The sequence below is a fragment of the Scyliorhinus canicula genome, chromosome 17, assembly GCF_902713615.1.
Source record: "Scyliorhinus canicula chromosome 17, sScyCan1.1, whole genome shotgun sequence".
Lineage (NCBI taxonomy): Eukaryota > Metazoa > Chordata > Chondrichthyes > Carcharhiniformes > Scyliorhinidae > Scyliorhinus > Scyliorhinus canicula.
In genome coordinates, this window is record NC_052162.1 from 95,363,651 (window position 1) to 95,389,628 (window position 25,978).

At 47.3% G+C, this 25,978-nt stretch overlaps 1 protein-coding gene across 1 annotated transcript in view; it reads right to left on the bottom strand.

Moving 5' to 3' along the window:
- The window catches only part of stk26 (serine/threonine protein kinase 26), a 116,265-nt gene extending 91,801 nt beyond the window's left edge, over positions 1–24,464 (bottom strand). The window contains exon 1 of the mRNA XM_038775477.1: positions 23,834–24,464. Coding sequence (XP_038631405.1) covers positions 23,834–23,875 — 42 coding nt within the window. The 5' untranslated portion in view covers positions 23,876–24,464. The remainder of the gene's footprint in view (positions 1–23,833) is intronic.
- Positions 24,465–25,978: the final 1,514 nt, after the last annotated feature.

The following is a 25,978-nucleotide window of genomic DNA, read 5'->3' on the forward strand; positions in this document are numbered from 1 at the left end:
AAATCATTTCCCATTTTTAAAACCAAATGAATTTCAGAGTCTGGGCCATGGTGGCAAGGTTGGCATTTAGTGCCCAGCACTGGTGCTCTTGAGAAGGTGGGGTGGACCCCCTTCTCTCGTCACTGGTAGAGGTTTGAGAAAACAGCTCACTAGGCCAATTCAAAGCACTGTAAAGACTCAACTATATTGATGTGGGACTGAAGCCACATATCGGCCCAGACTGGGTGAGGGTGGCAGATTTCCTCCCAAAACGGCACATCAGTGAACCAGTTAAGTTTTTGGCAACAAGCCAACATCTTCCTGGTCACCTTTACAAACCAGATTATTTAAACTGAATTTGAATTCCTAAACTGCCAGGATTGAACTTGAATTCACATTCTCCGAATTATTAGTCCAGTGACATAACAAGCGTACCCTTTCATAAAGGTCGTTTCTATGGAGCTAAAACCATACAAATCGCTTTGATGCAAAGCAGGCCGAGCCTGAATAACTGAGACAGAATCAGAGGGATACCCATCCAATTATTCTTTGAGGTCATTCAGAAATGCCATCCCGGTGAAAGACACCATCCATAATTGGGCAGGTTGAGGAAGGGGCAGTTCAATAGGTTAGAAGGAAATCTTTCATCCATCTATTATGTTCCTGCAAATCTGTATGTAAGTACGTGAGTGAGCGTGCGAGAGAGTGCGCGTGCGAGAGAGTGCGCGCGTGCGAGAGAGTGCGCGCGTGCGAGAGAGTGCGCGCGTGCGAGAGAGTGCGCGCGTGCGAGAGAGTGCGCGCGTGCGAGAGAGTGTGTGTGAGAGTGCGCGTGAGAGTGCGCGTGAGAGTGGGGCAGCACGGTAGCATAGTGGTTAGCACTGTGGCTTCACGGCACCAGGGTTCCAGGTTCGATTCCCTGCTGCGTCACTGTCTGTTAGGAGTGTGCACGTTCTCCCCGCGTCTGCGTGTGTTTCCTCCGGGTGCTCCGGTTTCCTCCCACAGTCCAAAGACGTGCGGGTTAGGTGGATTGGCCATGATAAATTACCCTTAGTGTCCAAAAAGGTTAGGAGGGGTTATTGGGTTTGGGGAATAAAGTGGAAGTGAGGGCTTACGTGAGTCGGTGCAGACTCGATGGTCAGAATGGCCTCCTTCTGCACTGTATGTTCTATGAGTGCATGTGAGTGTGTGAAATAGCGTGCATGTAACCGTACCAGCCTCCCCGGACAGGCACCGGAATGTGGCGACTCGGGGCCTTTCACAGTAACTTCATTGAAGCCTACTCGTGACAATAAGCGATTTTCATTTCATGTGTGTGAGAGAGAGTGAAAGAGAGAGTGAGAGTAAGAGTAAGAGTGAGGAGTGAGAGCATGAGTGTGCGCGAGTGTGTGAGTATGTGTGTGTGAGCTGACAAGTGACCTGAAGAAATTCTGTCTCTCTGTAGTTGGCCTTTACTCAGCTCCTCCCCAAATCCACCTTGTCGCAAATTCTAACATTTTGTTTTTAACATGGATCTCAGACTGATTATTTTCTATTTATTTATGCATACTAATCATTTTCAACTCATTTCTACCGGTACGGAAACACATTATCTCTACACTGTACATTTTTCTGTGTGTTGTTTTGCCTCTAGCTGGTTGCAACCCTTCCCACCTTCAACTTTTGGATCTAGGGCCTCTTGTCCTTTTTGTCCCTTTCCTGATTCCATGTTTCTGCCTTGGCTACCCTATCCTCCAGCAGGCCCTAGTTCTAGCCTCCCCCACCTTGGCTGCCCACTCTCAAGCCAGGCCCCAGATCTACCCTCTTGCTTTGGCTGTCCACTCACATTGGGTAAAACAAGTCACTGGGAATTTGCAATCACGTTTCTGATGTCCACGAAGTGGGTGCAGGCAATCGCTGTCCAACTGCTAAAGAGCAGCTCGATGGAGAACGAAGGATATGTGAGCATGTCTGAAGGGGATGTAACAGGACACTGTCCTTCCAATGTCCGAAATGTTCATTCACTGTAGATCTGTCAAAGGGTGAAGCTGCAGCCAGTCTGTCTTCAACATATGTTATACTGGGTTTTGCAATAGACCGAAGAGCAGACTACTTTTCCCTTCCACGTAACCACTTCCCCCTTCACAGGTGGAATATGTGCCCTCAGCCTTCCCCAGCTGCTCTCCATCGCAACAAGATCATTATCTCAACTGTCACAGCATTCGCAACATTAACACGAGGGACGTGGTGTGATCCACCACAAAGGCTTCAATGTCATGCCCTCAGTAAACCGAGCTGGCAGGGGTCTGATGGCCGCACCCTGCCTTAACACAAGCAGTTTTTACAGGGTCTGCTGCAGTCCTTTTCCTGAAATATTCAAAGGCAATCCTGTGCCCTTGGCAAAAAGACAAGATGGTAGGCTCATTACACTGGGCTCTTTCATTAATAAGTGCTGCTAAAACAGTGAGGTGTTCATTTGATCCCGGCTTCCCTCATGATGCCATCGACTCTCTGACTGGCTATTTCCTTTGCTACATTCTGAACATAGATGTTCACTACCTTGAGTATAAGAGCTGCTTTGTCAATTCATTTAACGCAAAATAGGGAGGTGGGGGGGCAGTGATGGGAAGTCATCCCAATTCCTTAGCAGGGTGGGAATGTGGCCTCTTTAGCTATTGATTAGTTGCAACGCGCTTTGGGATTTCTTGGAGACGTGGCAAGATGTCACATCAATGCAAGTTCTGCCTCAGATCGGACAGTCAGGAAGGATTCATTTCATTCTCCAGCTTCCCAAATGCATCGGAGTGAAGTAGTTAATGGGAGCATTGCTGGAGAAGGTGTCCTGAAGGCCCTGGTGCATACCACCATGCACAATGGAATGCTGAGTGAATACAGTGCTTCCACCCCATGCTCAGTGCTGGGAGTTCCGTTATGTGAAGTCACATTCTTGACACATCAAGTGCCTTTCCAAAAATGGAGTTAATTGTCCCAGCTCTCAGCAAATTTACTTCTTAAGAAAACTCCATCCCGCCATCATCAATCAACAGCTGAGAACTCAGAAGGATTTTGTTTCAAGTTTTGGAAACCTTTCCGACAACTCTTGGAATCGTGGTCACTGGCAGCTCTCAAACACAGAAATACTAGAGAAGATTAGGAGCCCCTCAAGGAAGAACCGTAAAAGGAGGCCATTTGGCCTATTATACATGTGCCAGTTCTGTGACGAGGTATCCAAATAGTCCAATAGCTCGGTCCTTTCCTCAGATCCCTGAATATCTTTGTCCTTTCAAATATTTAAACCAATTTCCTTCTGAATGTTCTTACTGAATCCGCTTTCAACATCTTTTCAAACAGTGCATTCCAGATCACAATATGGATACTGCTGAAAAGAGAGACATGTTGCTGAAGCTTTTTGGCTTGCACTTATCAGAGCAGATGCAAGAATACCAGATTTCAAATGATCGATCAGAATTCAGATCGTACTCAACCAGCCCATGCAGTTGCAAACCCTAAGACAAAACATCTTCTGCTGATCTGGTTCAGCGATTGGGCAGCATTTGTTGAACAGTTCTGAGCATTCTAATAGCTACACTAACAACCAATTTAAGATAATTGTAACGTGCTTGTGGCTCATTTACACTTGGTAGAAATGACAGACACATATGCTGGGACCCGTTCTTTGCAAATAATAGAAATATGTTCAAACCTTGCACCTTTTTTTTTTTTGTTTTTTATTGTCCCGGAGGCTGGAGTACCCCAATGCTTTCTCCATGGAAACACCTCGGCCAATCAGTCAACTGGTCAACCAATTCACACGCTTTTCTCTTGTATAAATTGTCACGACCATTTTGAAATTTGGCATTCTTGTCTTTGCCCTGACGAGTGCAAGACAAAAAGCTTCAACAGTACGTCTTCTTCTCAGCCTTACTCAAGTTCTGTACTACCAAACCACATTTCAGAGATCAGAACATATCACAAACAATTCTCAGCTTCCCACTGCTTCTCTCAATTTTCTTAAATTATTGTCCTCTGGTTATCGATCCTCTCGCTTGTGGAAACGGTTTTTCCCCCGAGTGCTCTATCAAAACCAACTTTGATTAAACCTCTCCTTAATCTTTTCTGCCCTGTAATGGACGATCCCACTTTCTCAAACTGCTGCACAAAACTGAAGACCCTCATCTCTGGTTTCAGTCTAGATTCTAAACAGACAGCCTATAAAAAAAACAAGCCTATGCGTGTTGCACACTATTTAATCTCACATCACAGAAGGCAGCCATCAACTCAACTCATAAAGAGCTATGCTGGCTCTTTGGAAGTATTGTCAATTGTCAAATAACAGCTTCAGAAAAGAGCAGGAGGCCACTAAAGTCCTCCAGCCTATTTCACTATTCAATCAAATCCCAACTGATCTCTAGCTTAACTCCATTTACTCACCTTAGCTCAGCACCCTTGACAATCTTAATTGACTAAAATCAACAACAACAACTTTTATTTCAATCGCACCTTTAGCGTAATGAATCCTCCTCCCAAGATGCTTCACAGGAGAATTAGAAAACATTGAGTCACAGTGATTCGGCCTGCTGACCAAAAGCTTGGTTAAAGATGTCAGTCTTAAGAAATATCTTATAGGAGGAAAGTAAGACAAAGAGGTGTGGCGAAGGAATTCCAGAGCCTGGGGCCTAGGAAAACGAAGGCTCAGAGACCAGTGATGGAGCGATCAACATTGGATCCAGAATGAAGAGGAGCGCAGGTAACTCATGGGTTGTGAATCTGGTGATTACATAGCTAGGTGAGGGGTAAGACCACGGAGGGGTTTGAAAACAAGGGTGAAAACTTTAAAATTAAGATGTTACATGACAAGGTACCACGGTAGGTCAGTGAGCATGGAGTGATGGGACGGGACCTGCTGTGTAGTAAGACCTAGGCAGCAGAGTTCTGGATGACTTCAAGTTCATGAAAGATAGAATGTGGGAGACCAGCCAGGAGTGCGTTAGAATAGCCAAGTCTAGATGTAGCAAATTTATCGGCCTCGTGTCCTGGGCAAAAGCCTCCCACAATCAACTTTGGGAAAAAGAGCAGATGATTTGTTCATTATCACATTGCTGTTAGCAGGGGCTTGCAAAGCCCAAATTGGCTGCCGTGTTTCCTCGGTTACATCAGTTACCACACTTCAAGAAGTACATCATTGGCAGTTGAGACATTTGCCGGTCGTGATAGCACTATAAATAAATGCAAATCTTTCTCTTTCTTTTACATGTCTTGATAGTTTCATTTATCACTTTCAGGTGACAAAGTTCCTGATTTCCATTCGCCGTTGTGTGAAAAAACAATTAAATCCTTAGCTCTAATTTTTAAGAATTTATCCTGTTGTGCTTAAATCTTGCACTGGAGGAAATATTCTCTCGGTATCCTATCAAATTCATCTAACATTTCAAACACCTTAATTGGATCACCTCCACATTCTTCCATTCTCAATGGGGTACAAGACAATCTTATTTAAAGTACTCAACTCCAACAATATTTCGGTGAGACTATGCTATGCCCACTCAAAGGTCACTCACTAAATCTTTCCTGGATGTGGTACCACAACTGAATGCTGTTAGGCTAGTTTGTGAGGTAGCTGGGCAACCACTTGGAGAAACACAGGCACAATCTTGGGGGGGGGGGGGGGTGGCAGCAGGGCGGCACAGTGTTCTCACAGCTCCAGGGTTCAATTTCAGTCTCTGGTGACTGTGTGTGCGGAGTTTACGCTTTCTCCCTGTGTCGGTGTAGGTTTACTCCGGCGGTGCTCCGGATTCCTCTCATAATCCAAAAATGTGCAGGTTAGGCGGATTGGCCATGCTAACTTGCCCCGTAGTGTCCAAAAGGTTAGGTGTGTTACGGGGATAGGGTGGAGACGTGGGATTGAGTAGGGTGCTCTTTCCAAGGGCCGGTGCAGACTCGATGGGCTGAATGGCTTCCTTCTGCACTGTAGATTCTATGACTCGTTACCCCACCCTCTGAAAGACCGGTTAAAACGATCATCACGGAAGATAGGTCATAAAATACCTCAGTGAAATGAATTTATACAGTGCTGGATAACTAATCTCAGAAAGTAACTTGCACCCAAGTGCAAGAAATGCTGTTAAGCAGAGGAGCTTTTTCAGAGGAGCACAGAAATCTGACGACAGATTAACAAGCAATCCAATGTCCATTCTTTCAGCTTTCTTTTGCATGCTGGTGCGTGACAGATTTCTGAAGCAACTAATGGGTCGAAACTGCCTCTGTTGTTACACGGCTCATTGCTACAGCTATATAGCAGCAGAGTCATTCAGTGGCTACATTTTGCGCATCAGCTCTGGTCCAGTGGACAATTTCCTTGTCTCTGGGTCAGAAGGTCATGGGTTCAAGTCCCACTCCAGACACTGGAGAACATAATCCAGGTTGACAGTCAGTACACTCACAAGAGAGTGCTACACTGTCAGGGTTGTCGTCTTTTGGACGAGACGCTAAACTGAGACTCCATTTGTCCTCGAGGTGGATGTTAATTTCTATCCTTCCGCAGTTCTTCCTCCAGTGAAGCAGTTGAGGCTCCTTCATTAAATGTTTTCAAGATAAAGATAGACAGTTTTTTGGAGAATAAAGGAATAAAGGATTACGATGTTCGGGCTGGAAAGTGGAGCTGAGTCCACAAAAGATCAGCCATGATCTCATTGAATGACAGAGTAGGCTTGAAGAGCCAGATGGCCTACTCCTACTCCTGCTCCTAGTTCTTATGTTCTTACGTACATCAGAGGTTGTGAAGTGTTTTACAATGCGAAGCTGTGGAAGGGACTTCATACATTCACATTCTTACTTTGGTTAAAGTACAGTAACCATAGAATCCCTATAGGGCAGAAGGAAGCCATGTGGCCCATCGAGTCTGCACCAATCCTCCAAAAGAGCACTCTACCTAGGCCCACTCTCCACCCTAGCCTGGTAACCCAACCAAACCTTTAGACACTAAGGGGAAATTTAGCATGGACAATCCACCAAACCTACACATCTTTGGACTGTGGCAGGAAACCCACACAAACACTGGGAGAACATGAGTGTGGAGTTTGCACAATCACCTGAGACCGGGATCGAACCTGGGTCCCTTTTGCTGTGAGGCAACAGTGCTAACCACTGTAGTGATGGGAGGACGCTGAACTAAATAGCGTGTCCTGAATGTACATTTAATCCAGCATAATAAATCTCCCACCCTGTACCATAAGTAAAATTGGTGGAAAAGGGCCAAAATCTAAATTACATTTTTATTAAAATTACTCTTAAATTGTATTTGGCGGCCTATGCTCAGGAATGAACCAGAAACTCTACTCGGAGCTGATAAGAAACTTACAGTTTCCACCCAATTCTTTACTTATACATTTATTCTTCAAGCATAGGTGTCCTCTACACAGATCACAATTATTGCCCAGCCTTGGTTGCTCAAATATGCCACTGCGCTTTCTTCATCATGGCGACTGATTCCTAACGCAGTAGTTTGCTGGAACAATGCGGAGGGCATCACAAGTCACCCAATACCAATAGGAGGGCTAGGCCAAGACAACACAAAGTCCAGAAACCAGTTCAGGAGAACTGGCAGCTTGACTTAAGATTAGCTACTCCCTTCTAGTCATTGCTTTGCGAAACCAGGCAAATCCCCCAAGGATGTTAAATGGTGACTGCATCCTTGCTGTGTATGTGTGTGTGTGGCTGCCTTGGCAGCTCCAGAATGTTAAGATCGGGTTACGGCCAATTTAGCTTTGACTCAATTACAACCAACTACTTAATACGGAGAACAGAGGACGGTAAAGACAGCAGCTATTTGAAAGACTTTTCCTTCTGTCAAAGAATCTTTTATCGTCAGTTTAGATCCAAAGAAGAGAACACCATGGACCGTATAGCTTGGCACTCGAGGGCATCGACCTCCAGTTCTGCAGCACTGTGACCTGAATCGCACCAGTGGGCAGCCAGGTCAAACCTCTGACCAATGGCAAACATGCGCTTCCGAGACCTAGCCAGGTACCGTGGCAGAAACAGGACCACATGGGTCATCAGCTGACTGGGGAAATGATTGCCACCTTACACTGCACCAGTTGGTTCAATGTTAACATCTGGTTGCAAGTGACAAGTTGAAGCGCCTCATTTTTAATTCATTCATGGGATGTGGGCTTTATTGGCAAGTATTTATTGCCCATGCCTTATTGCCCTCAGTTTATAACCCAGCTGAGTGGCTTGCCAGACCATTTCAGGGAGCAGTTAGGAGTCGACAACATTGCTGTCGTTCTCAAGTCACCTGTAGGCTAGACCGTGTAAAATGGCAATTTCCTCCCCAAAAGGACATTAATAAAGCAGATGGGATGTTCCAACAATTTGGTGGTATTGAGATCATGATTACTCAGTTCTTTAATTCTAGATTTCTTTAAGTGACTGAATTTAAATTTCCCAGTTGCTTTTTTGGGATTTGAACTCTTTTGTTTCTCCAGGTTATTAGTCTGGGCCTTTGGGTTGTTGGTCAAGCAACATGACTACTAGGTTACTGATGCGACCATTAATTCACGCGAGACAGAGAGTTGAAGTGAACAGTGGCTTTAATCGACTAGAACAGTGCCTGCCTGCGACTGCTCTGCTCGTGTGAGCTGCCTACAGGGCAGCTGCTCTTTATACCTCCCCTCAAGGGGCGGAGCCCACAAGGGCACCAACATGATACATTCTATGTAATATCGTACAATGGTCCATAGGTGGAGCCCACATGGACAACAGCGTGATACAGTATAATACAGTGGTGAATGATTAGTACAATACACTCACCACAGTTACCGTACCCATTTCAGGCTGTGACTCAGCAGTCAGGAAGTTAACAGAATAAAAGGCAGGGCAGCTAACAATGTGCAGTAGAATGTCGACTCACTATTCAGCATTATTAGCCCTGCTCCCCTCCCCAACCTAGAAATAAAACTCCAGTTCCATATCTGGCCATGCTAAATTGCCCCTTAGTGTCAGGGACGTGCAGGTTAGGGTGATGGGTAAGGTCGGACTGGATCTGTGCAGATCCGATGGGCCGAAAGGCCTCCTTCTGCACCAAAGGGATTCTATGATTCAAGAAACTCAGCAGGTCTGCCAGCATCCACGGGGGGAGAAACAGAGTTAATGTCTCGAGACCATAGACGCTCCATCAGAATTAAGGTTCTGAATTCACTTTTTCATAGACTCATATGATAGAAATGGAATTAATTAATTTCAGAGTGCCTCATCTATTTGTCATAAACTAATCTTATCCAGCGTGTACAATAAATTCTTTGTTGGTGCAAGTTCTACCACAGATGGGTACTGAATGTTGCACTATTGTTATTGATAAGACCAACAACCCTGCTGGCCTCAACACATAAGACTTCCAAAAAGGATGCAACAACTCAGAGATCTAAGAAATCCACTAAAGATCCGACAAGCAGGCATCAATGTAACCCATTAAAATCTGGCAAGCGGGTATCGAAACCTCATATCCAAATAACCCACTAAAGATCTGGCAAGCAGATTTCAAAACCTCATATCCAAATAACCCACTCAAGATTTGGCAAGCAGATATCAATGCAATCCATTAAAGGTCTGGGAAGCAGGTTTCAAAGTCAATGCATAACTGAGGGTTTGGCAGTTCTCTGGAGTAATATTAATGCCCATCAATTTCCATTTAATCCTCGTCCTATAGTGCAATAGGAGGCTATTCAGCCCATTGAGTCTGCAGCAGCCCTCCGAAGGGGAAGCCCACCCAGGCCCACTTCCCTACAACCCCACCTAATCTTTGGACACGTAAGAGGCAATTTAGCCTGGCCAGTCCACCAATGCACATCTTTGGGCTGCGGAAGGAAACCAGAGCACCCAGAGGAAACTCACACAGATGCGTGTCAACGTGCAAACTTCATGCAGGCAGGTCAGCAGCGGGATTCTCCGCCCCCCCGGCTGGGTCGGAGAATCGCCAGGGGCGGTGCGAAACCCGCCCCTCCGCCCCGACACAGGCGGCCGTATTCTCTGGCGCCATTTTTCAGATGGGGCGGGATTCACGACACAGATTCACATTGGTAGCGTACCCCCCCCCCCCCCCCCCCCCCACGATTCTCCGGGCCCTGATGGGCCGAGCAGCCGTCCGTTTTTGGCCAGTCCTGCCGGTGTGAATCGCTCAGCTCACATACCGGCGGGACCTGGCAGGTAAGTCACCTGGACGGTCCTCGGGTGGGGGGAGCGAATCCGACCTCGGTGGGGGGAGGGGGGGGGGCATGGTGGCCTGGCCCTCTGCGGGCGGGCCCATGCCATGGGGACACTCCTTCCTTCCGCGCTGGCCCGTCGGGCTCAAAAATGGCCGGCGCAGAGAAGAGAAAACCCCGCGCATACGCCAAAACACGCCGGCGGTTCCGCGCATGCACAAGGTCACGCCGGCCCTTTGGCGCTGGCTGGAGCAACGCCAACCCCTCCGGCGTCCACCTAGCCCCCGACAAGGTGGAGGCAAGTGGAGAGTTCTTCACCTTGGGGGCCCGTTGATGCTGGAGTGGTTGATGTCGGTTTTCCCGCCGGCATGTTTTGGCAAGAGAATCATCCCGGCCCAGGTTCCTGGTGCTGTGAGGCAGCAGTGCTAACTACTACGTCACCATGCCAGCCCCCACAATATGGGCTTTACAAATATATATTACATATACACTTCAACTTGACACATTTCACACAGCGGTGTTCTGAAATTCGATTACTTCTCCTATTAAGCGGGTTATCTCCAGTGGCATTTCACCCAGTTAGTGTCCCTTGTGCATGTGTGTAATTTTTAGATGCTAAATTTGAGCTGACCCTTTGAAGTCATATACCCCCTGCCAGTGCAGCATTCCCTCAGTATTGCAATTAGGGCAACACCAGATTTTATGGGAGGCATGGTAGAACATTTGTTAGCACTGCTGCTTCACAGCGCCAGGGACCCAGGTTCGATCCCTGGCTTGAGTCACTGTGCAGAGTCTGCATCTTCTCTCCGTGTCTGCGTGGGTTTCCGGTTTCCCCCCACAAGTCCTGAAAGACGTGATCGTTAGGTAATTTGGACATTCTGAATTCTCCCTCAGTATACCCGAACATGTGGAGATGCCGGCGTTGGACTGGGGTTAGCACAGTAAGAAGTCTTACAACACCAGGTTAAAGTCCAACAGGTTTGTTTCAAACATTAGCTTTCGGAGCGCAGCTCCTTCCTCAGGTGAGGACAGGCGCTGGAATGTGGTGACTAGGAGATTTTCACAGTAACTTCATTGCAGTGTTTTTTTTTAATTTAAATTTTTTTTTTTTAAATTTAGATTACCCAATTATTTTTTCCAATTAAGGGGCAATTTAGCGTGGCCAATCCACCTACTCTGCACATTTTTGGGTTGTGGGGGCGAAACCCACGCAGACACGGGGAGAATGTGCAAACTCCACACGGACAGTGACCCAGAGCCAGGATCGAACCTGGGACCTCAGCGCCGTGAGGCGTTTGTGCTAACCACTAGGCCACCGTGCTGCCCTTCATTGCAGTGTTAATGTAAACTTACTTGTGTCATTAATAAAGATTATTATAATTTTTAAGAGTGCTACCCAGATTCTAGTCTTTGTTGATCATGTGGCTGTCACTCCGAAAAACCTTAAGACCAATGCTCCAATCGTTTGAACTACTTTCAAATTGTTGATACTAATCGATCTGGGCCTTGCGATTAGAGGTTTAGCTGCCAAATAGCACCAGGAAACATAGGAAATGTTGAAGCATTCAATATTTCAACCCTATCTCACCGTTCAGTTAGGCTGACTTACATTTCACCTCCATTTTCCACACCTTAACACACATTCCTTCATATCCTTACCTCATAACATTTTATTGATCTAAAATGACCTTTGGCATCCACAGCAATTTGGGGACACAGTTCACCATTTTTGGACCCTTTTGTGTGAAAAATAACTTCCTGACTTCGCTCCCAAGTGGTATAGCTCTAATTTTAAGGTTATAAAAAGATAAGGGCAGCAGACACCTGGAAAAACCACCATTTGCAAGTTCCTCTCCAAGACACTCAAGATTCTGACTTGGAACTATATAAATCTTCCTTCACTGTCGCTGGTTCAAACTCCTAACAGCACTGTGGGTGTACTTACACCATGTGGACTGCAGCAGTTCAAGAAGTCAGCTAACCACCATCACCTACTCAAGGGCAATTAGGGATGAGCAATAAGTGCTGACCCAGACAGCGACACTCACAACTCATAAATAAAGTTTTTTTAAATCCCTCTCTTAGCTCCCTCAAACAGAGGACACAGCTTCATTGTATTGGGTCTCTCCAGAACCCCATTGACCAATACATTTTTAAACTAACGATTAAGCTACAGGACCACAAACAGAAACAAGTTGTCCGAGATTAGTAATCCAGATGAGCAGGGCAGGATGAGAGTTGGGCAGAAAATCAAGGCTGACACTCCAGTACAGTGCTGAGGGTGTGCGGCACTGCTGTAGGTGCTCTGGTTTCCTGTCCACAGCCCAAAGATAAGTGCAGATTAGATGGACTGGTCATGATTAATTGCCCCATAGCGTCCAGGGATGTGCAGGATAGGTTACAGGATTACGTGTTGTTATGGGCCAGGGTTTAGAGAACCCCAAAGTGTATCATGGAGTTCACCTGACCCACAACTTTTACTAGATGTGGTATGGGGAGCACACAGCCCACCCTACAGGTGTGGTACAGCAGCAATGGAAAAGCATTTTTTAAAGCAAAACAATGTTTATTCTATTAACTCAAGTTATCCTTTTTAAAACATACAGTGAACATCGTAGCAACCATCAATTCAAATACAACCCCCAAAGAATACAACACTAAGTAATCCTTAATAACTTCCCAAACAACATCCAGAAGACAAAAGAAACACCTTTTAACAGAAGCACATCAGGTTTGCATTCACTACTGAAAACATTTATAATTCTGAAGTCACCAAATGATCAAGAGGTAGTCTTTTCATGGCAGAGAAAACAGCAGTACACCTGCTTTGTCTGGCTTCAGCTCCAACACTGTAAAAACAAAATGAAAAAAACAGACACACCCAAGCTTTTCTCAAAGCGAAACTAAAAAGCAGAGCCAGAGCTCAGCTCCACCCACACTCTGACATCATTGTAGTAATATGGGCAGACAGACATTTCTTAAAGTGACATTCTCATGCCGGGTATATGGTGGAGTGGATCGGTGCAGACTCGATGGGCCGAATCGACTTCTTCTGAAGGGATTCTATGATCACCTTCCATGATTCTATGGCATGAGCCCCGCCTATGTCCAGCTGGAGCTGGGTGCCGATTCCAGGTAATGCATAACCATTAATACACACGTGGACCTCTACGAGTACACAAGGTTGCCGTTTGGAGTATCATTGGGTTGTGCAATATTTCAGCATGTTATGGAGAACATCCTCAGATGGTTACCGTATGTGGTGGTTTACCTGGACGAAGTCCTGGTCACCGGAGCTATGGAAAGGGAGCACCTGAGCAACCTGGAACAAGTCCTCCACTTTTCTGACATGGGCCTGTGCCTCAAGAGGGGAAGATGTATTTTATATGCCAAGGAAGTTACATACTTGGACTATCACATAGATCAGATTGGGCTACATTCGGTTGAGAAGGTGCGGGCAATAAAGCAAGCCCCCACACTGGATAACACGACAGAGTTACGGTAGTTCTTGGGTCTCGTAAGCTGCTACGGGAAATCCATTCCTAGCCGAGTGACAATCCTCGTCCCACTGCATGCATTGCTGAGGAAGCACCAAGAATGGGCGTGGAGAGCGCCTCAGGGGGAGACCATTGCCAGGGTGAAGCAGCAGCTAATGTCATTGGGGTTACTGACACATTACAACTACTCAAAGCCCCTTTTGGTGACATGAGACTTATGGAATCGGAACAGTGTTGTCCCAACGCATGACTGATGTAGGGAAAGGCCGAGAGCAAATGCATCCAGGATTTTGGCTGCTGCGGAGTGCAATTATGACCACATTGAAAAAGAAGGTTTGACCGTCTAATTTGCCTCGTGTGGGCATCGATTTACCATTGTGACAGACCATTGCCAGAGCTTTTTAAAGAGGACGAGGCGATCCCTCCAATAGCGTCTGCCCGGATTAGCAATGGACTCTGTTGCTAGCACCGGCAGGACTGTTGATAGGCTGGAGGCTCAGGACCCGCCTCAGCCTTACGTTCCCCGATATTGGCGGGAAAGTACAACATGGTCAGGACCTGCAGAGGCAAAGCCAAGGGAGGCGGACGCAGACCAGGAGCTTTAAACTGGGGGAGGCGGCGTACGTCCAAAACTTTGGATTTCAGGCACATTGTTACAGCGGATCGGACCAGTTTCATACCAGATGAAGATGCGTGAGCAGACGGTGCAGTAGCACCTTGATCACCTCAGGAGCCGGGGGCCAGTGTTAGGACATCTGAACAACCGGCGGCAACCTTGCCAGGGATCAGTTGACAGCAGTACTGCCCAATGGACATCCCAGAAATGAGTTTCCCCGACACGCCTTACAGCCCCCCGACACGCCATAGACACCCCAACCCTGCCCTGGAGCCACTGGAAATTCAACCACGGGCAAAGAGGAGCAGACATCTTCCTTCAGAGAGAGGTATGGACCTTGGTGGGGAGGGGGGGTATGTTATAACCCCACAAAACCCACAGGGACAACCAGATTAATCACCTCGTGAGCCTGTGGGCAGAAGCCCATCAGAGGGCAAGTGAATTCAGTACCATAAAAGACAGTCCAGGTTGCCGAGCTGCAGAATAGTCCGGACTGGGACTGTTACGTGTAAATGCATTCTTCTAGGAAATAAACCATTTTTTGATCTCCGTTCCGGACTCCTCCATGACTAGTCAAAAGTGGAAGGCAGAGAAAACGAGGGCTAGTAACAGGGCTACAGTAGAAATTGAGATGTGTAAAAATGTTAAAAAGGCAAGTGTAAAGGCACTGTATCCAAATGCATCCGCAGTAAGGTGGACCAATTAACAGTGCAAGTCCTTGTAAACGGGTACGATAGGAATGCGATATGGGCGCAGGGTGACCAAGGCTCTGAACTGAACATCCAAGGGTATTTAATATTTGGAAGGGCAGGCAAAAAGAAAAAGGAGGTGGGTTGCATTGTTAATTAAGAATGAAATCAGTGCAACAGAGAGGATATTGGCTCAAACAATCTAGATGCAGAATCAGTCTGGGTGGAGCTAAGAAGCAAAAAGGGTGGAAAACATTAGTGTCTGTAGGCCTCACAAACAGTCATGGTACGGTAGGGGGAATCGCATTAAACAGTAAATTAGGGGTGCATGTAACAAGGGTGCTACAGTAATGTTGGGTGGCTTTAATCTACATATAGATTGGGGAAATCAAATTGGTAATAACACTGTGGCAGATGAATACCTGTAAAAAGATTCTGGACAGTTTTGGTTCCCTTATTTATATTATCATTGCAGGTAGAGGAGGTTAACTAGGATGATCCCAAGTATGGAGGGACTGCCATATGAGGAACGGTTAAACAGGTTGAGTCTGTATTCCTTGGAGTCAGAAGAATGAGGTGATATTATTGAAACCTAAAAGATTCTGGGGGTGTTAGACAGGATAAATGGTGGGACGATGTTTCCACACATGGGAGAGTGTAGCACCAGAGGACATAGTCGCAGAAGGAGGTGCTCATTTAAGACGGATTGGAGGAAGAATATTTTCTGTGGAGAATCATTGGAATTCTTTCCCTCAGGAAGTTGTGGAGGCTGAACCCTTGAAACCTTTCAAGGCTGAGATCAATAGGTTTTTAATCTGTCGGGAAATTAAGGGTTACGGAGAGAAGGCAGGAAAATGGACTTGGTAAGTGTTCGCTCAGCCATGATCTTATTTAATGCTGGAGCCGACTCAAAGGGCTTATTGGCCGACTCCTGTTCCTATTTCTCATGAGTTTTGTAGAATGTACAGGATGGTTTGTTTGGAACAGTATGTTGAGGAACCAACGAGGGAACAGGCTATCCTAGATTTGATATTGTGCAACAAAAAGAGTTTAATTAATGACCTTATTGTGTGGGATCCTTTAATGATGAATGACCATAACCGGGAATCGAACCCGGGTCCCTGACACTGTGAAGGAACAGTGCTAACCACTGTGCTACCATGCCGCCCATAACCTAGCCTGCACGTATTTGGACCGTGGGGGGAAACGCAGACACAGGGTGGAAATGCAAACTTCACACAGGCAGTCTTCCCAATATTTGTCTGGAGGAAATCTCTTTACATCCAGTACTGGATATCGGATAAGCAAACTGAAAATTTGTGTGTCAATGGAGGAGTCGGGGTAGTCGATGGTGAGAACGAGCTGGATCCCATCAGGGTACACATGGAAATTATAATGTGTTTATGTAAGACTTCTTACTGTGCTCACCCCAGTCCAACGCCAACAGCGCCACATTATGATTGGATAGATATGAATGGAACCAGGCGAGAGCAGTCCCACCAGCTGGACGACAGTGGAGAGGCATTGGAGGAGGACGGTTTGGTCAATAGTGGAAAAGGCTGGAGACACATCGAGTGGATGTAGTTTACCACAGCCCACTGTCATGGCCATTTGTGATTTTGGGCCATTTCAGTACTTCGCCAGGGGCAGAAACCTGATTGGTGGGATTCAAATGCGGTGTCAAGGGAAAGACGGGAACAGATTCGGGAGGCGACATTGAAGCATTTTGATGAGGAAAGGGAGGTTGGTAGTTTGTAAGCGTTGAGGTTGAGCTTCTTTTTTTTTTGAGTAGGTTATGATGATAGGTGTGAAAGGGTGTGAGACAGTACCTGAGGAAAGGGAACAGTTAATAGCATCAGCTCAGATGCAGGCCAAGGGAAACCGTTTGGTTGGCAGTTTAGTGGGAATAGGATCAGAGGAGATGGGTTTCATGGACAAGGTGAGAGCTTGGAGAGGAAATGTGGCGTGATAAGAGGGGAAATGGGAGAAAGATGGGAGTTCAGAAACAGAACAGCAGAAAACAGAGAGGACGTTTTGGCCTGGTGGGCTCGGGGAAAGGAGAGGCAAGTGATCGGATGGCCTTGATCTTAGTAACAAGGATGTCCACGAGCTCCTCGTACTTGTTAGAGGTGAGAGTGGGGGAGACAAGGAGGACGGGTTTAAGACACTCTGCAGTAAGAAACATAGCTGAGGGTTATCTTTGCGTTCCAGATGATGCAAGGAGAGTGAGTGGCTTGAGACGGGGGGGGGGGGAGCTATAGTGCATTATGGGATCCAGCCAGATCTGGTTGTGAATGGTTAAACCAGCTGCCTGTTATACCAAACAAAAAGGCACCAGTTTCAGCCTCAGCTGGTACATTAAGAACCTGATACAAAGCACTGGGCTTAAATTTGGAAACTAGTTTCATTTAATGTGTCACGGGCATTTTGCTGTCATGATTTGCTGAGGTTACTTCCTGGGTCAATGAAGCATTCAACTTCCTGTCAGTGTGTGCCAGACTGTGCTCGTCCGTGCAGCTTGACTAGTACTGAGCCACTAACAGCACCAATTAACAAAGAATACCTAACATCAAAGAAACACTGAACCAAACTTTACAGGACCAGGCAGCGTGGGTTTGGAACCTCGGAGGCAGCCGATGTGTTAACGGACTGATATTACTGGCTGATAATCAAGGTGGTTAACAAAACTCATGAACACATACATTTATACGGTGCCTTTAACACAGTAAATGCTTAACAGGAGAGCAACGAATAAATATCGACACCAAGGCAGCTCAGAAGTTGATGAAGGGAGATAGCTTTTAAGGATCCTCTGAGAGAAGGCCAGAGAAAGCTAAAGATGGGGAGATGGATTCCACAGCTTAGGATTTAGAAAGATGAAAGCATGTTTCTCAATGGTGAAAAAGATAAGGGATTCACAAGAGGCCAATACTGGACAATGCCGAGATTTCAGATGGCTGTGGGAATGTACATTGAAAGGGAGGGGCCAAGGCCATGTGGTGATTGAAACACAAAGATGAGAATTTTCGTTAACACAACCAAAGTAATTCCATGGGGTGCAAAGACTATCTCAGCAGAGGCAGGGACATGAGAGATAGGTATATATAATGTTTTGCACACAACCCCTGACATGCTGTAACTATTACACTGTTGATAACAGCCCTATCATTACAACAAAAGTTTCCCCCCCCCCCCCCCCGCAATCCACTGGGAGCAGTGTCACTGATGATGTGTTGTAACACGTACACATGATAAGAAATAATGCTTATTGATCAACATTCCAGTTAACGTGCTCCAGTCTTTTCAAATTCACAGGGGCAGCAGGGTAGCATGGTGGTTAGCATAAATGCTTCACAGCTCCAGGGTCCCAGGTTCGATTCCCGGCTGGGTCACTGTCTATGTGGAGTCTGCACGTCCTCCCCCTGTGTGCGTGGGTTTCCTCCGGGTGCTCCGGTTTCCTCCCACAGTCCAAAGATGTGCGGGTTAGGTGGATTGGCCATGCTAAATTGCCCATAGTGTCCTAATGAAAGTAGGGTTAAGGGGGGGGGGGGGTTGTTGGGTTACGGGTGTAGGGTGGATACATGGGTTTGAGTAGGGTGATCATAGCTCGGCACAACATTGAGGGCCGAAGGGCCTGTTCTGTGCTGTACCGTTTTATGTTCTATGTTCATTAACTGGATTTAAACATCTCCGAGAGGGTCAACAATTATTCTCCATTCCTGCTTGCCCTCGAGAAGGTGGTGGTGAGCTACCTGCTTGAACCACAGCATCCATGTGATGGAGGTGCACCCACAGTGCTGTTAGGGAGGTGGTTCAAGAATATTAATCCTGGGACGATGAAAGAACAGTGATACAGCTCCAAGTCAGGAAGGGTTGCGGCTCAGTGGGGAACTTGCCGATTGTGGCATTCCCATGTATCTGCTGCCCTTACCCTTCCAGCCTCTAGCTGTTAGAGGTTAGAGGTTTGGAAGGTCCTGTCAAAGCAGCCTCAGCAAATTGCTGTGGTGCATCTTGTAGATGGCATACACGGATTCCAATGTGCGTCGGTGGTGAAAGGAGTGGTTGAAAGTGGTGGATGGGGTGTCAATCAAACTGACTGCTTTGTTCTGGATGGTGTGGAGTTTCTCGAGTGTTGTTGGGAGCTGCACTCATCTAGGCATGTGCATTCAGCCCAAGCCTGTATATTGTCCAGGTCTTGCTACACATTGACTGCTTCAGTGTCTGAGGAGTCACGAATGGTGCTGAACATTGTGCAGTCATCAGTGAATATTCCCACAACTGATTGTTTGGTGGAAGGAAGATCATTGATGAAGCAGCTAAAGATGGTTGGGCCAAGGACACTACCCTGAGGAACTCATGCAGTGATGACCAGGGACTGAGATGAGTGACCTCCACAACCACGCTCCTCTTTCTTTGTGCTAGGTATGACTCCAACCAGCGGAGAGTTTTCCCATTGACTCCAGTTTTTCTCAGGCTCCTTGATGCCATTCACGGTCAAATGCTGCCTTGATGTCAAGGGCAGACACTCTCACCTCACCTCTGAAGTTCAGTTCTTTTCATAGAATTTACAGTGCAGAAGGAGGCCATTCGGCCCATTGAGTGTACACCAGCCTTTGGAAAGAGCACCCCACCCAAGCCACACCTCCATTCTATCCCCGTAATCCAGTAATCCCACCTAACCTCTTTTTTGGACAAAAGGGTCAATACAGCATGGCCAATCCATCTAATTTGCACATCTTTGGACTTTGGGAGAAAACTGGAGCACCCGGAGAGAACCCATGCCGACATGGGGAGAACGTGCAGACTCCACACAGACAGTGACCCAAGCCGGGAATCGAACCTGAGACCCTGGTGCTGTGAAGCAAAGTGCTAACCACTGTGCTACCGTAAACCAAGACTGTAATGAAGTCAGTAGCAGAATGGTGATGGCAGAACCCAAATGCAGCATCAGTGAGCAGCGTGCAAACAGTTCCAGCATTCAGATCCACCTCTTACCACTGAGGGTGTACCAGGAGCAAGGGGTAGACCACCCAATTTCTCAAAGACGATGCAGCATTCCCTCAGGACTGTACCGGAACGTCAGCCTGAATTACGTGCTTAAGTATTGTATCTGGAGTAGGATTTGAACCTTCTGTCGCGGAGTCATGGAATACATGTTTAAAATTATTTGGACAATCTGACTAACCAGATTTGCCTCTAATAGAGTTATAGACAATCCTTCAGGCGGCAGAGAGAGATTAAATGGGCCATTTATACACCAGCCATTTTAAATTGTAACAACAGCAAATCTGGTTGTGGTCCAGGCTGATCTTCAAAGTAATGCTGAGTCTGGACTGCACCTTCAGTATTCTGTACAAAAGCAATCTGTGATCCTTCACAGAGCTCTGAGAAAGGATTATGCAAATGTAGACTCTTCCTGTATGGGGGAGGGGGAAGGTCTCAAATAGCAGAGTCAAGGTGACACGAATGGTTTTCAAAATCACCTTGCTCTTCCTGTTCTGCAGTCACCAGGTAACAACATATCGCTGGCAGTTCAGCAGATGTGCCTTGTCAGCATCGTCCTGTCTTAACACTGTGCGGGTGAATTCAAAGCAATGGCAAAACATGGACAAGGCCCATGTTAAGCAAACGCAACTGCAGGCAAATGCCCCTAAAGGTGAGACCCATTCTCCTTCTAGACATCAGCATTTCGCTGATCTGCGCTGTAATGTTCTATGTGCCTCCTGGTCCATTTCCATTGCTGCTTTGTTAAAAAAAGACTGCATCAATATAGCACCTTTCACAATCAGGACATCCAAAAGCACCTTGTGTCCAATGAAGCACAGGTGGAAGTGTCCTGGCTGTTGCAATGTGGGAAAGGTAAATTCTGCACAGCAAGCTCCCGCAAGTGAGGACGAGATCGGTGTTGGTTGGGGGCCAAATATCGACAGAAGAACGAGGATAACTCCCCAGCTCTCCTCCAAAATAGTGTCATGGGATGTTTTACATCTACCTCAAGAGCACACATGGGGCTTTGTTTAACATTTCACCTGCAATATTTCAGGACTCCCCGAAAGACAGCCTGGATTATATGCTCAAATTATAGGAGGAGGAACTGAACCTCCAATCTCCTGAAAGCAAGACAAGCGTACTATTGACAAACCGTCAAGTTGGCACCGTCAGTTACAGTTATTTCTGGTTAAACAAACCCTTCACATTATAGGCCGTGGGCAAGAGATTAACTCGGATCACAAGAGTGAGGGGGAGAAAGAGTAACTCAGATCACAGAGTGAGGGGGAGAGAGTAACTCATTTCACAGAGTAAGGGGAGAGAGAGTAACACGGATCAGAGTGAGAGGGGGTGAGAGAGTAACTGAGATCACAGAGTGAGTGGAGAGAGAGTAACACAGATCAGAGTGAGGGGGGAGAGAGAGTAACTCGGAGCACAGAGTGAGGGGGAGAGAGAGTAACTCAGATCACAGAGTGAGGGGGAGAGAGCAACACAGATCAGAGTGAGAGGGGAGAGAGTAACGCAGATCACAGTGAGGGGGCGAGAGAGTAACTCAGATCAGAGTGAGAGGGGAGTGAGTAACACAGATCACAGTGAGGGGAGAGAGTAACACAGATCAGAGTGAGCGGGGGAGAGAGAGTAACACAGATCAGAGAGGGGGAGAGAGAGTAACTGAGATCACAGAGTGAGTGGAGAGAGAGTAACACAGATCAGAGTGAGGGGGGAGAGAGAGTAACACAGATCACAGAGTGAGGGGAGAGAGAGTAACTCGGATCACAGAGTGAGGGGAGGGGAGAGAGAGTAACTCGGATCACAGACTATGGGGCGAGGGAGTAACTCAGATCACAGTGAGAGGGGAGAGAGTAACACAGATCAGAGTGAGGGGAGAGAGAGTAACTCAGATCAGAGTGAGACAGGAGAGTAACAGATCAGAGTGAGAGGGGGAAGAGAGTAACACCGGTCAGAGTGAGGGGAGAGAGAGTAATTCAGATCACAGTGAGAGGGGAGAGAGTAACACAGATCAGAGTGAGAGGGGAGAGAGTAACAGAGATCAGAGTGAGACGGGAGAGTAACAGATCAGAGTGAGAGGGGGAAGAGAGTAACACAGATCAGAGTGAGGGGAGAGAGAGTAATTCAGATCAGAGTGAGAGGGGAGAGAGTAACACAGATCAGAGTGAGAGGGGAGAGTAACACAGATCAGAGCGAGGGGAGAAGAGAGTAACACAGATCAGAGTGAGAGGGGAGAGTGACACAGATCAGAGTGAGAGGGGAGAGTAACACAGATCAGAGTGAGAGGGGAGAGATTAACACAGATCACTGAGTGAGAGGAGGAGAGAGTAACACAGATCAGAGTGAGAGGGGGAGAGAGTAACACAGATCAGAATGAGGGGAGAGTAACACAGATCAGAGTGAGAGGAGGAGAGAGTAACACAGATCAGAGTGAGAGGGGGAGAGAGTAACACAGATCAGAATGAGGGGAGAGTAACACAGATCAGAGTGAGAGGGGGAGAGAGTAATACAGATTAGAGTGAGGAAAGGAGAGTAACACAGATTGTGGAGTAAAGGTGGAGTAATTTGGATCACAGTGTGAGATGGCGAGACGGAGGGGGCAGGAGTGGTACGCAATTCAAATCTTGGGTGAAAGTGGCAGTGGGGTGCAGGGGGGACACTAACCTTGTCCCTCGGTATGCCTGCCATGTCAGTGCTCCCTCTGGGTGAATCTCACACCCAATTGCCCCTTTGCTTTCAAAGGTTAGGAGGGCAACGGGGATAGGGTGGAGGCATGGGCTTAAGTTGGGTGCTCTTTCCAAGGGCCGGTGCAGACTCAATGGGCCCAATGGCCTCCTTCTGCACTGTAGATTCTATGATTCTGCTAGGGTAGGTCCACCCAGTGACTCAGTCACAAGTCAGCCGAACGTAAACTTCCCATTTTTAACCCCGTAACGGATGGCAGGAATATTGATCGAGGAGCCATTAAGGAATACTACATTGACCTTTCTCTGGATTCTAAAACTGCCCAGATATACAGGGCAGCATCTCGTATGGTGGATCAGACAGGCAAATGGGATGTTTTTTGTTAAATGATGAGAGATCAGGTGCTGCAGACGAGTTGAAGGATTTGGGTGTCCAAGAATACAAATAACTGAAAGCTGGTAGACAGGACAATTTACACACAGCAAGATCCCACAAACAGCAGTGTGGTGATAACCAGGTAAATGTGTTAGTAATATTGAGGGATACCAACTGGTCATGAATTTCCACCAGCGAGCACCCCCCCCTGCTTTCTGTCAAATAATGCCATGGGACCTTTCACATCCAACACACAGGGCCAAAGGGGATTAATGTCCCGTGTGGGAATGTCAACCTTTGTTCAGGAGCTCAAGTCTCTGGAATGAGGCCAGAGCCTAAAACCTTCAAGAGCTGGGAGTGCCACCGATTGGGCCAAGACTGGCACCTCATCAAAGGGCAGTGGCAAGTGGGCACCAGGGCACATTTACACACATCAGTGTGGTAACCAAACCAGACACGACAGCTCGATTGGGGGGCATCTCAAATAACTACCATTATCTGCCTCGTAAGGTGGGTGTGCCCGTCTAAAGCTGCCAAATAAAACATGAAGCACCCAGCCCAGCTCCTGTAAAAGGGGGGTTTGTGTTTGTGTGGGGGGAGAGGGAGGGGGGGAGTTAGGAGAGTGAGAAAGAAGTGGGCAAAGATATTAGGGGGGGGGGGCGGTTTAAGAAAGGGGTAAGAGTGGGAGTCAGAAAGGAAGTGATCAGGAGAGTGGTAGGTATCAGGGAAGGAAAAATGCCAAGTTGTTGTTACAGCTGGCCGTGAAGTTTCAAGGCACATCAGGAAGTTTGTGTGTCCCGGAGTTCAGGGCCTTCTTACCTGCATTCCTGGCACTTGCACTGCCACTGGCGAATGTGCCATGATCCGACCGACACCTTTGGACAAATGAGCCCCAGCACGGTGTAGCGATGAGGAAGTCCCTTTTCTCTCTCTCTTTCACACACAGTCTCCCGGAGCAGCTCCTCGTCCTCACAGCCCCCGGCTCCCACTCGCTCTTCTCCCCCCCCCCCCCCCCTCCCCAAAAAAAAAAGTCCAGAGCAGAAACAAGAGGATCACGGCTAAAGTTACGGGGGCAGCCAGCGAGTTAACTCTCTCTGCACCGCTTCCGTGCGAGAAGAAAAACTCACCTCCCCCCCCGCACTCCCCTCGGGTTAGCACAACGATCCCTTAAAGTCCCTCCTTTGCAAAACTTTTGCTGCAACTTTTTCCTTCCCTCGCCTCCTCCTGCATATCCCGCACTCACGCTTGGCAGACACACGCTCTCCCTGTGGTTTAAGGAGGTGTCTGGTGAGTGTTTACATGGTCTTTACTTTTCCACCACCTTCTCCTTTCCCCCAGTGCTGTAACGCCATGTTTGGGCCCTGAGTCTAGCTGCCTGGTGTGAGTGTATGTGTTGGGTGGAGTTGCATACTCAAGTCACGTCACTGCGAGGTCACTCTCCAAACTCAGATCTTCCCCCAGTAACAGGAGCTCAACCTTACACTCCTCCCTCTCTCTCTCTCTCATCAGCACTGGCTGCTAACCTCAGTACTACTGCAGTCTGCTGTTCCAGCCCCATTCTCAAAATAACTCTTTATTGCTGAAAACCAACACAATTCTGCATTGAAAGTTCAGAAATTAATTACTGTGCACTGATTGTAAAGTGCCAGATGATGCCATGAGAACATGGTGGAAATAACTGCTTTCATTTTTGCCCTGAGATGCATGTGGAGGGGGGCGGGGGGGTTGTTGAGGTCGGTATGGGACTGCGATCTTCAGTCCCTCTGGAACATTGATGGAGGGTTACCAGCTCTCCAGGAATTGAAGATCAGCACGGTAGCACAATGGTTAGCACAGTTGCTTCACATCCCCAGGGTCTCGGGTTCGATTCCTGCTTGGGTCACTGTACGGAGTCTGCACATTCTCCCCGTGTCTGCCTGGGTTTCCTCGGTGCTCCGGTTTCCTCCCACAAATCCCGAAAGAAGGACTTGTTAGGTGAATTGGACATTCTGAATTCTCCCTCTGTGTACCCAAACAGGTGCCAGAATGTGGCGACTAGGGGATTTTTTCACAGTAACCTCATTGCAGTGTTCATGTAAGACTACTTGTGCCAACAATGAAGATTATTATTATGATGATTGTTTCACCGTTGGAATGTTGGAAACACAGCAGCCAATTTGCACACACCAAGATCCCACAACCAGCAATGTGCGAACCAGTTGTTGGTGATGTTGATTGAGGGCTAACTATTGACCAGGATACCAGGAATGGCTCCCCTGCCCCTCTGTAGAACACGACCATGCAGTGTCTTATACACCCACCTGAGAAGGTAGACTTAAAGTCTAGCATCCCACTTCTAAATTAAATTCTAACATCTCACTTGAGAGGCAGAACAGCTAACAGCGCAGCGGTCTCCCAGTACTACACTGGACTCTCAAGTCTCTAGTCTCTGGTGTAATCCTTGAATATCTAACCTACTGAGGTGCACGTGAATCACAAAGCTTAGGTCACAGAAGGAAGCCACTCGGCCCATCCTGTCTGCCCCGGCTGAAAAACGAGCCACAGCCCACTGCCCAGCATTTGGGCGGCACGGTGGCACAGTGGTTAGCACTGCTGCCTCACAGCTCCAGGGACCAGGGTTCAATTCCAGCCTCAAGTGACTATGTGGAGTTTGCACTTTCTTCCTGTGTCTGCATAGGTTTCCTCCGGCTACTCCAGTTTTCTCCCACAGTCCAAAGTTAGGTGGATTGGCCATGCTAAATTGCCTCTTAGTGTCCGAAAGGTTGGGTAGGGTTACTGAGTTACGGGGATAGGGCGGAGGCGTGAGCTTAAGTAGTGTGCTCTTTCCAAGGGCCGGTGCAGACTCGATGGGCCGAATGGCCTCCTTCTGCACTGTAAATCCTATGAAATCTACAAAATGATCTATAGTCCTGCAGGTTGCAGCACTTCAGGTGCACATTCAGACACCTTTTAATTGAGTTGAGA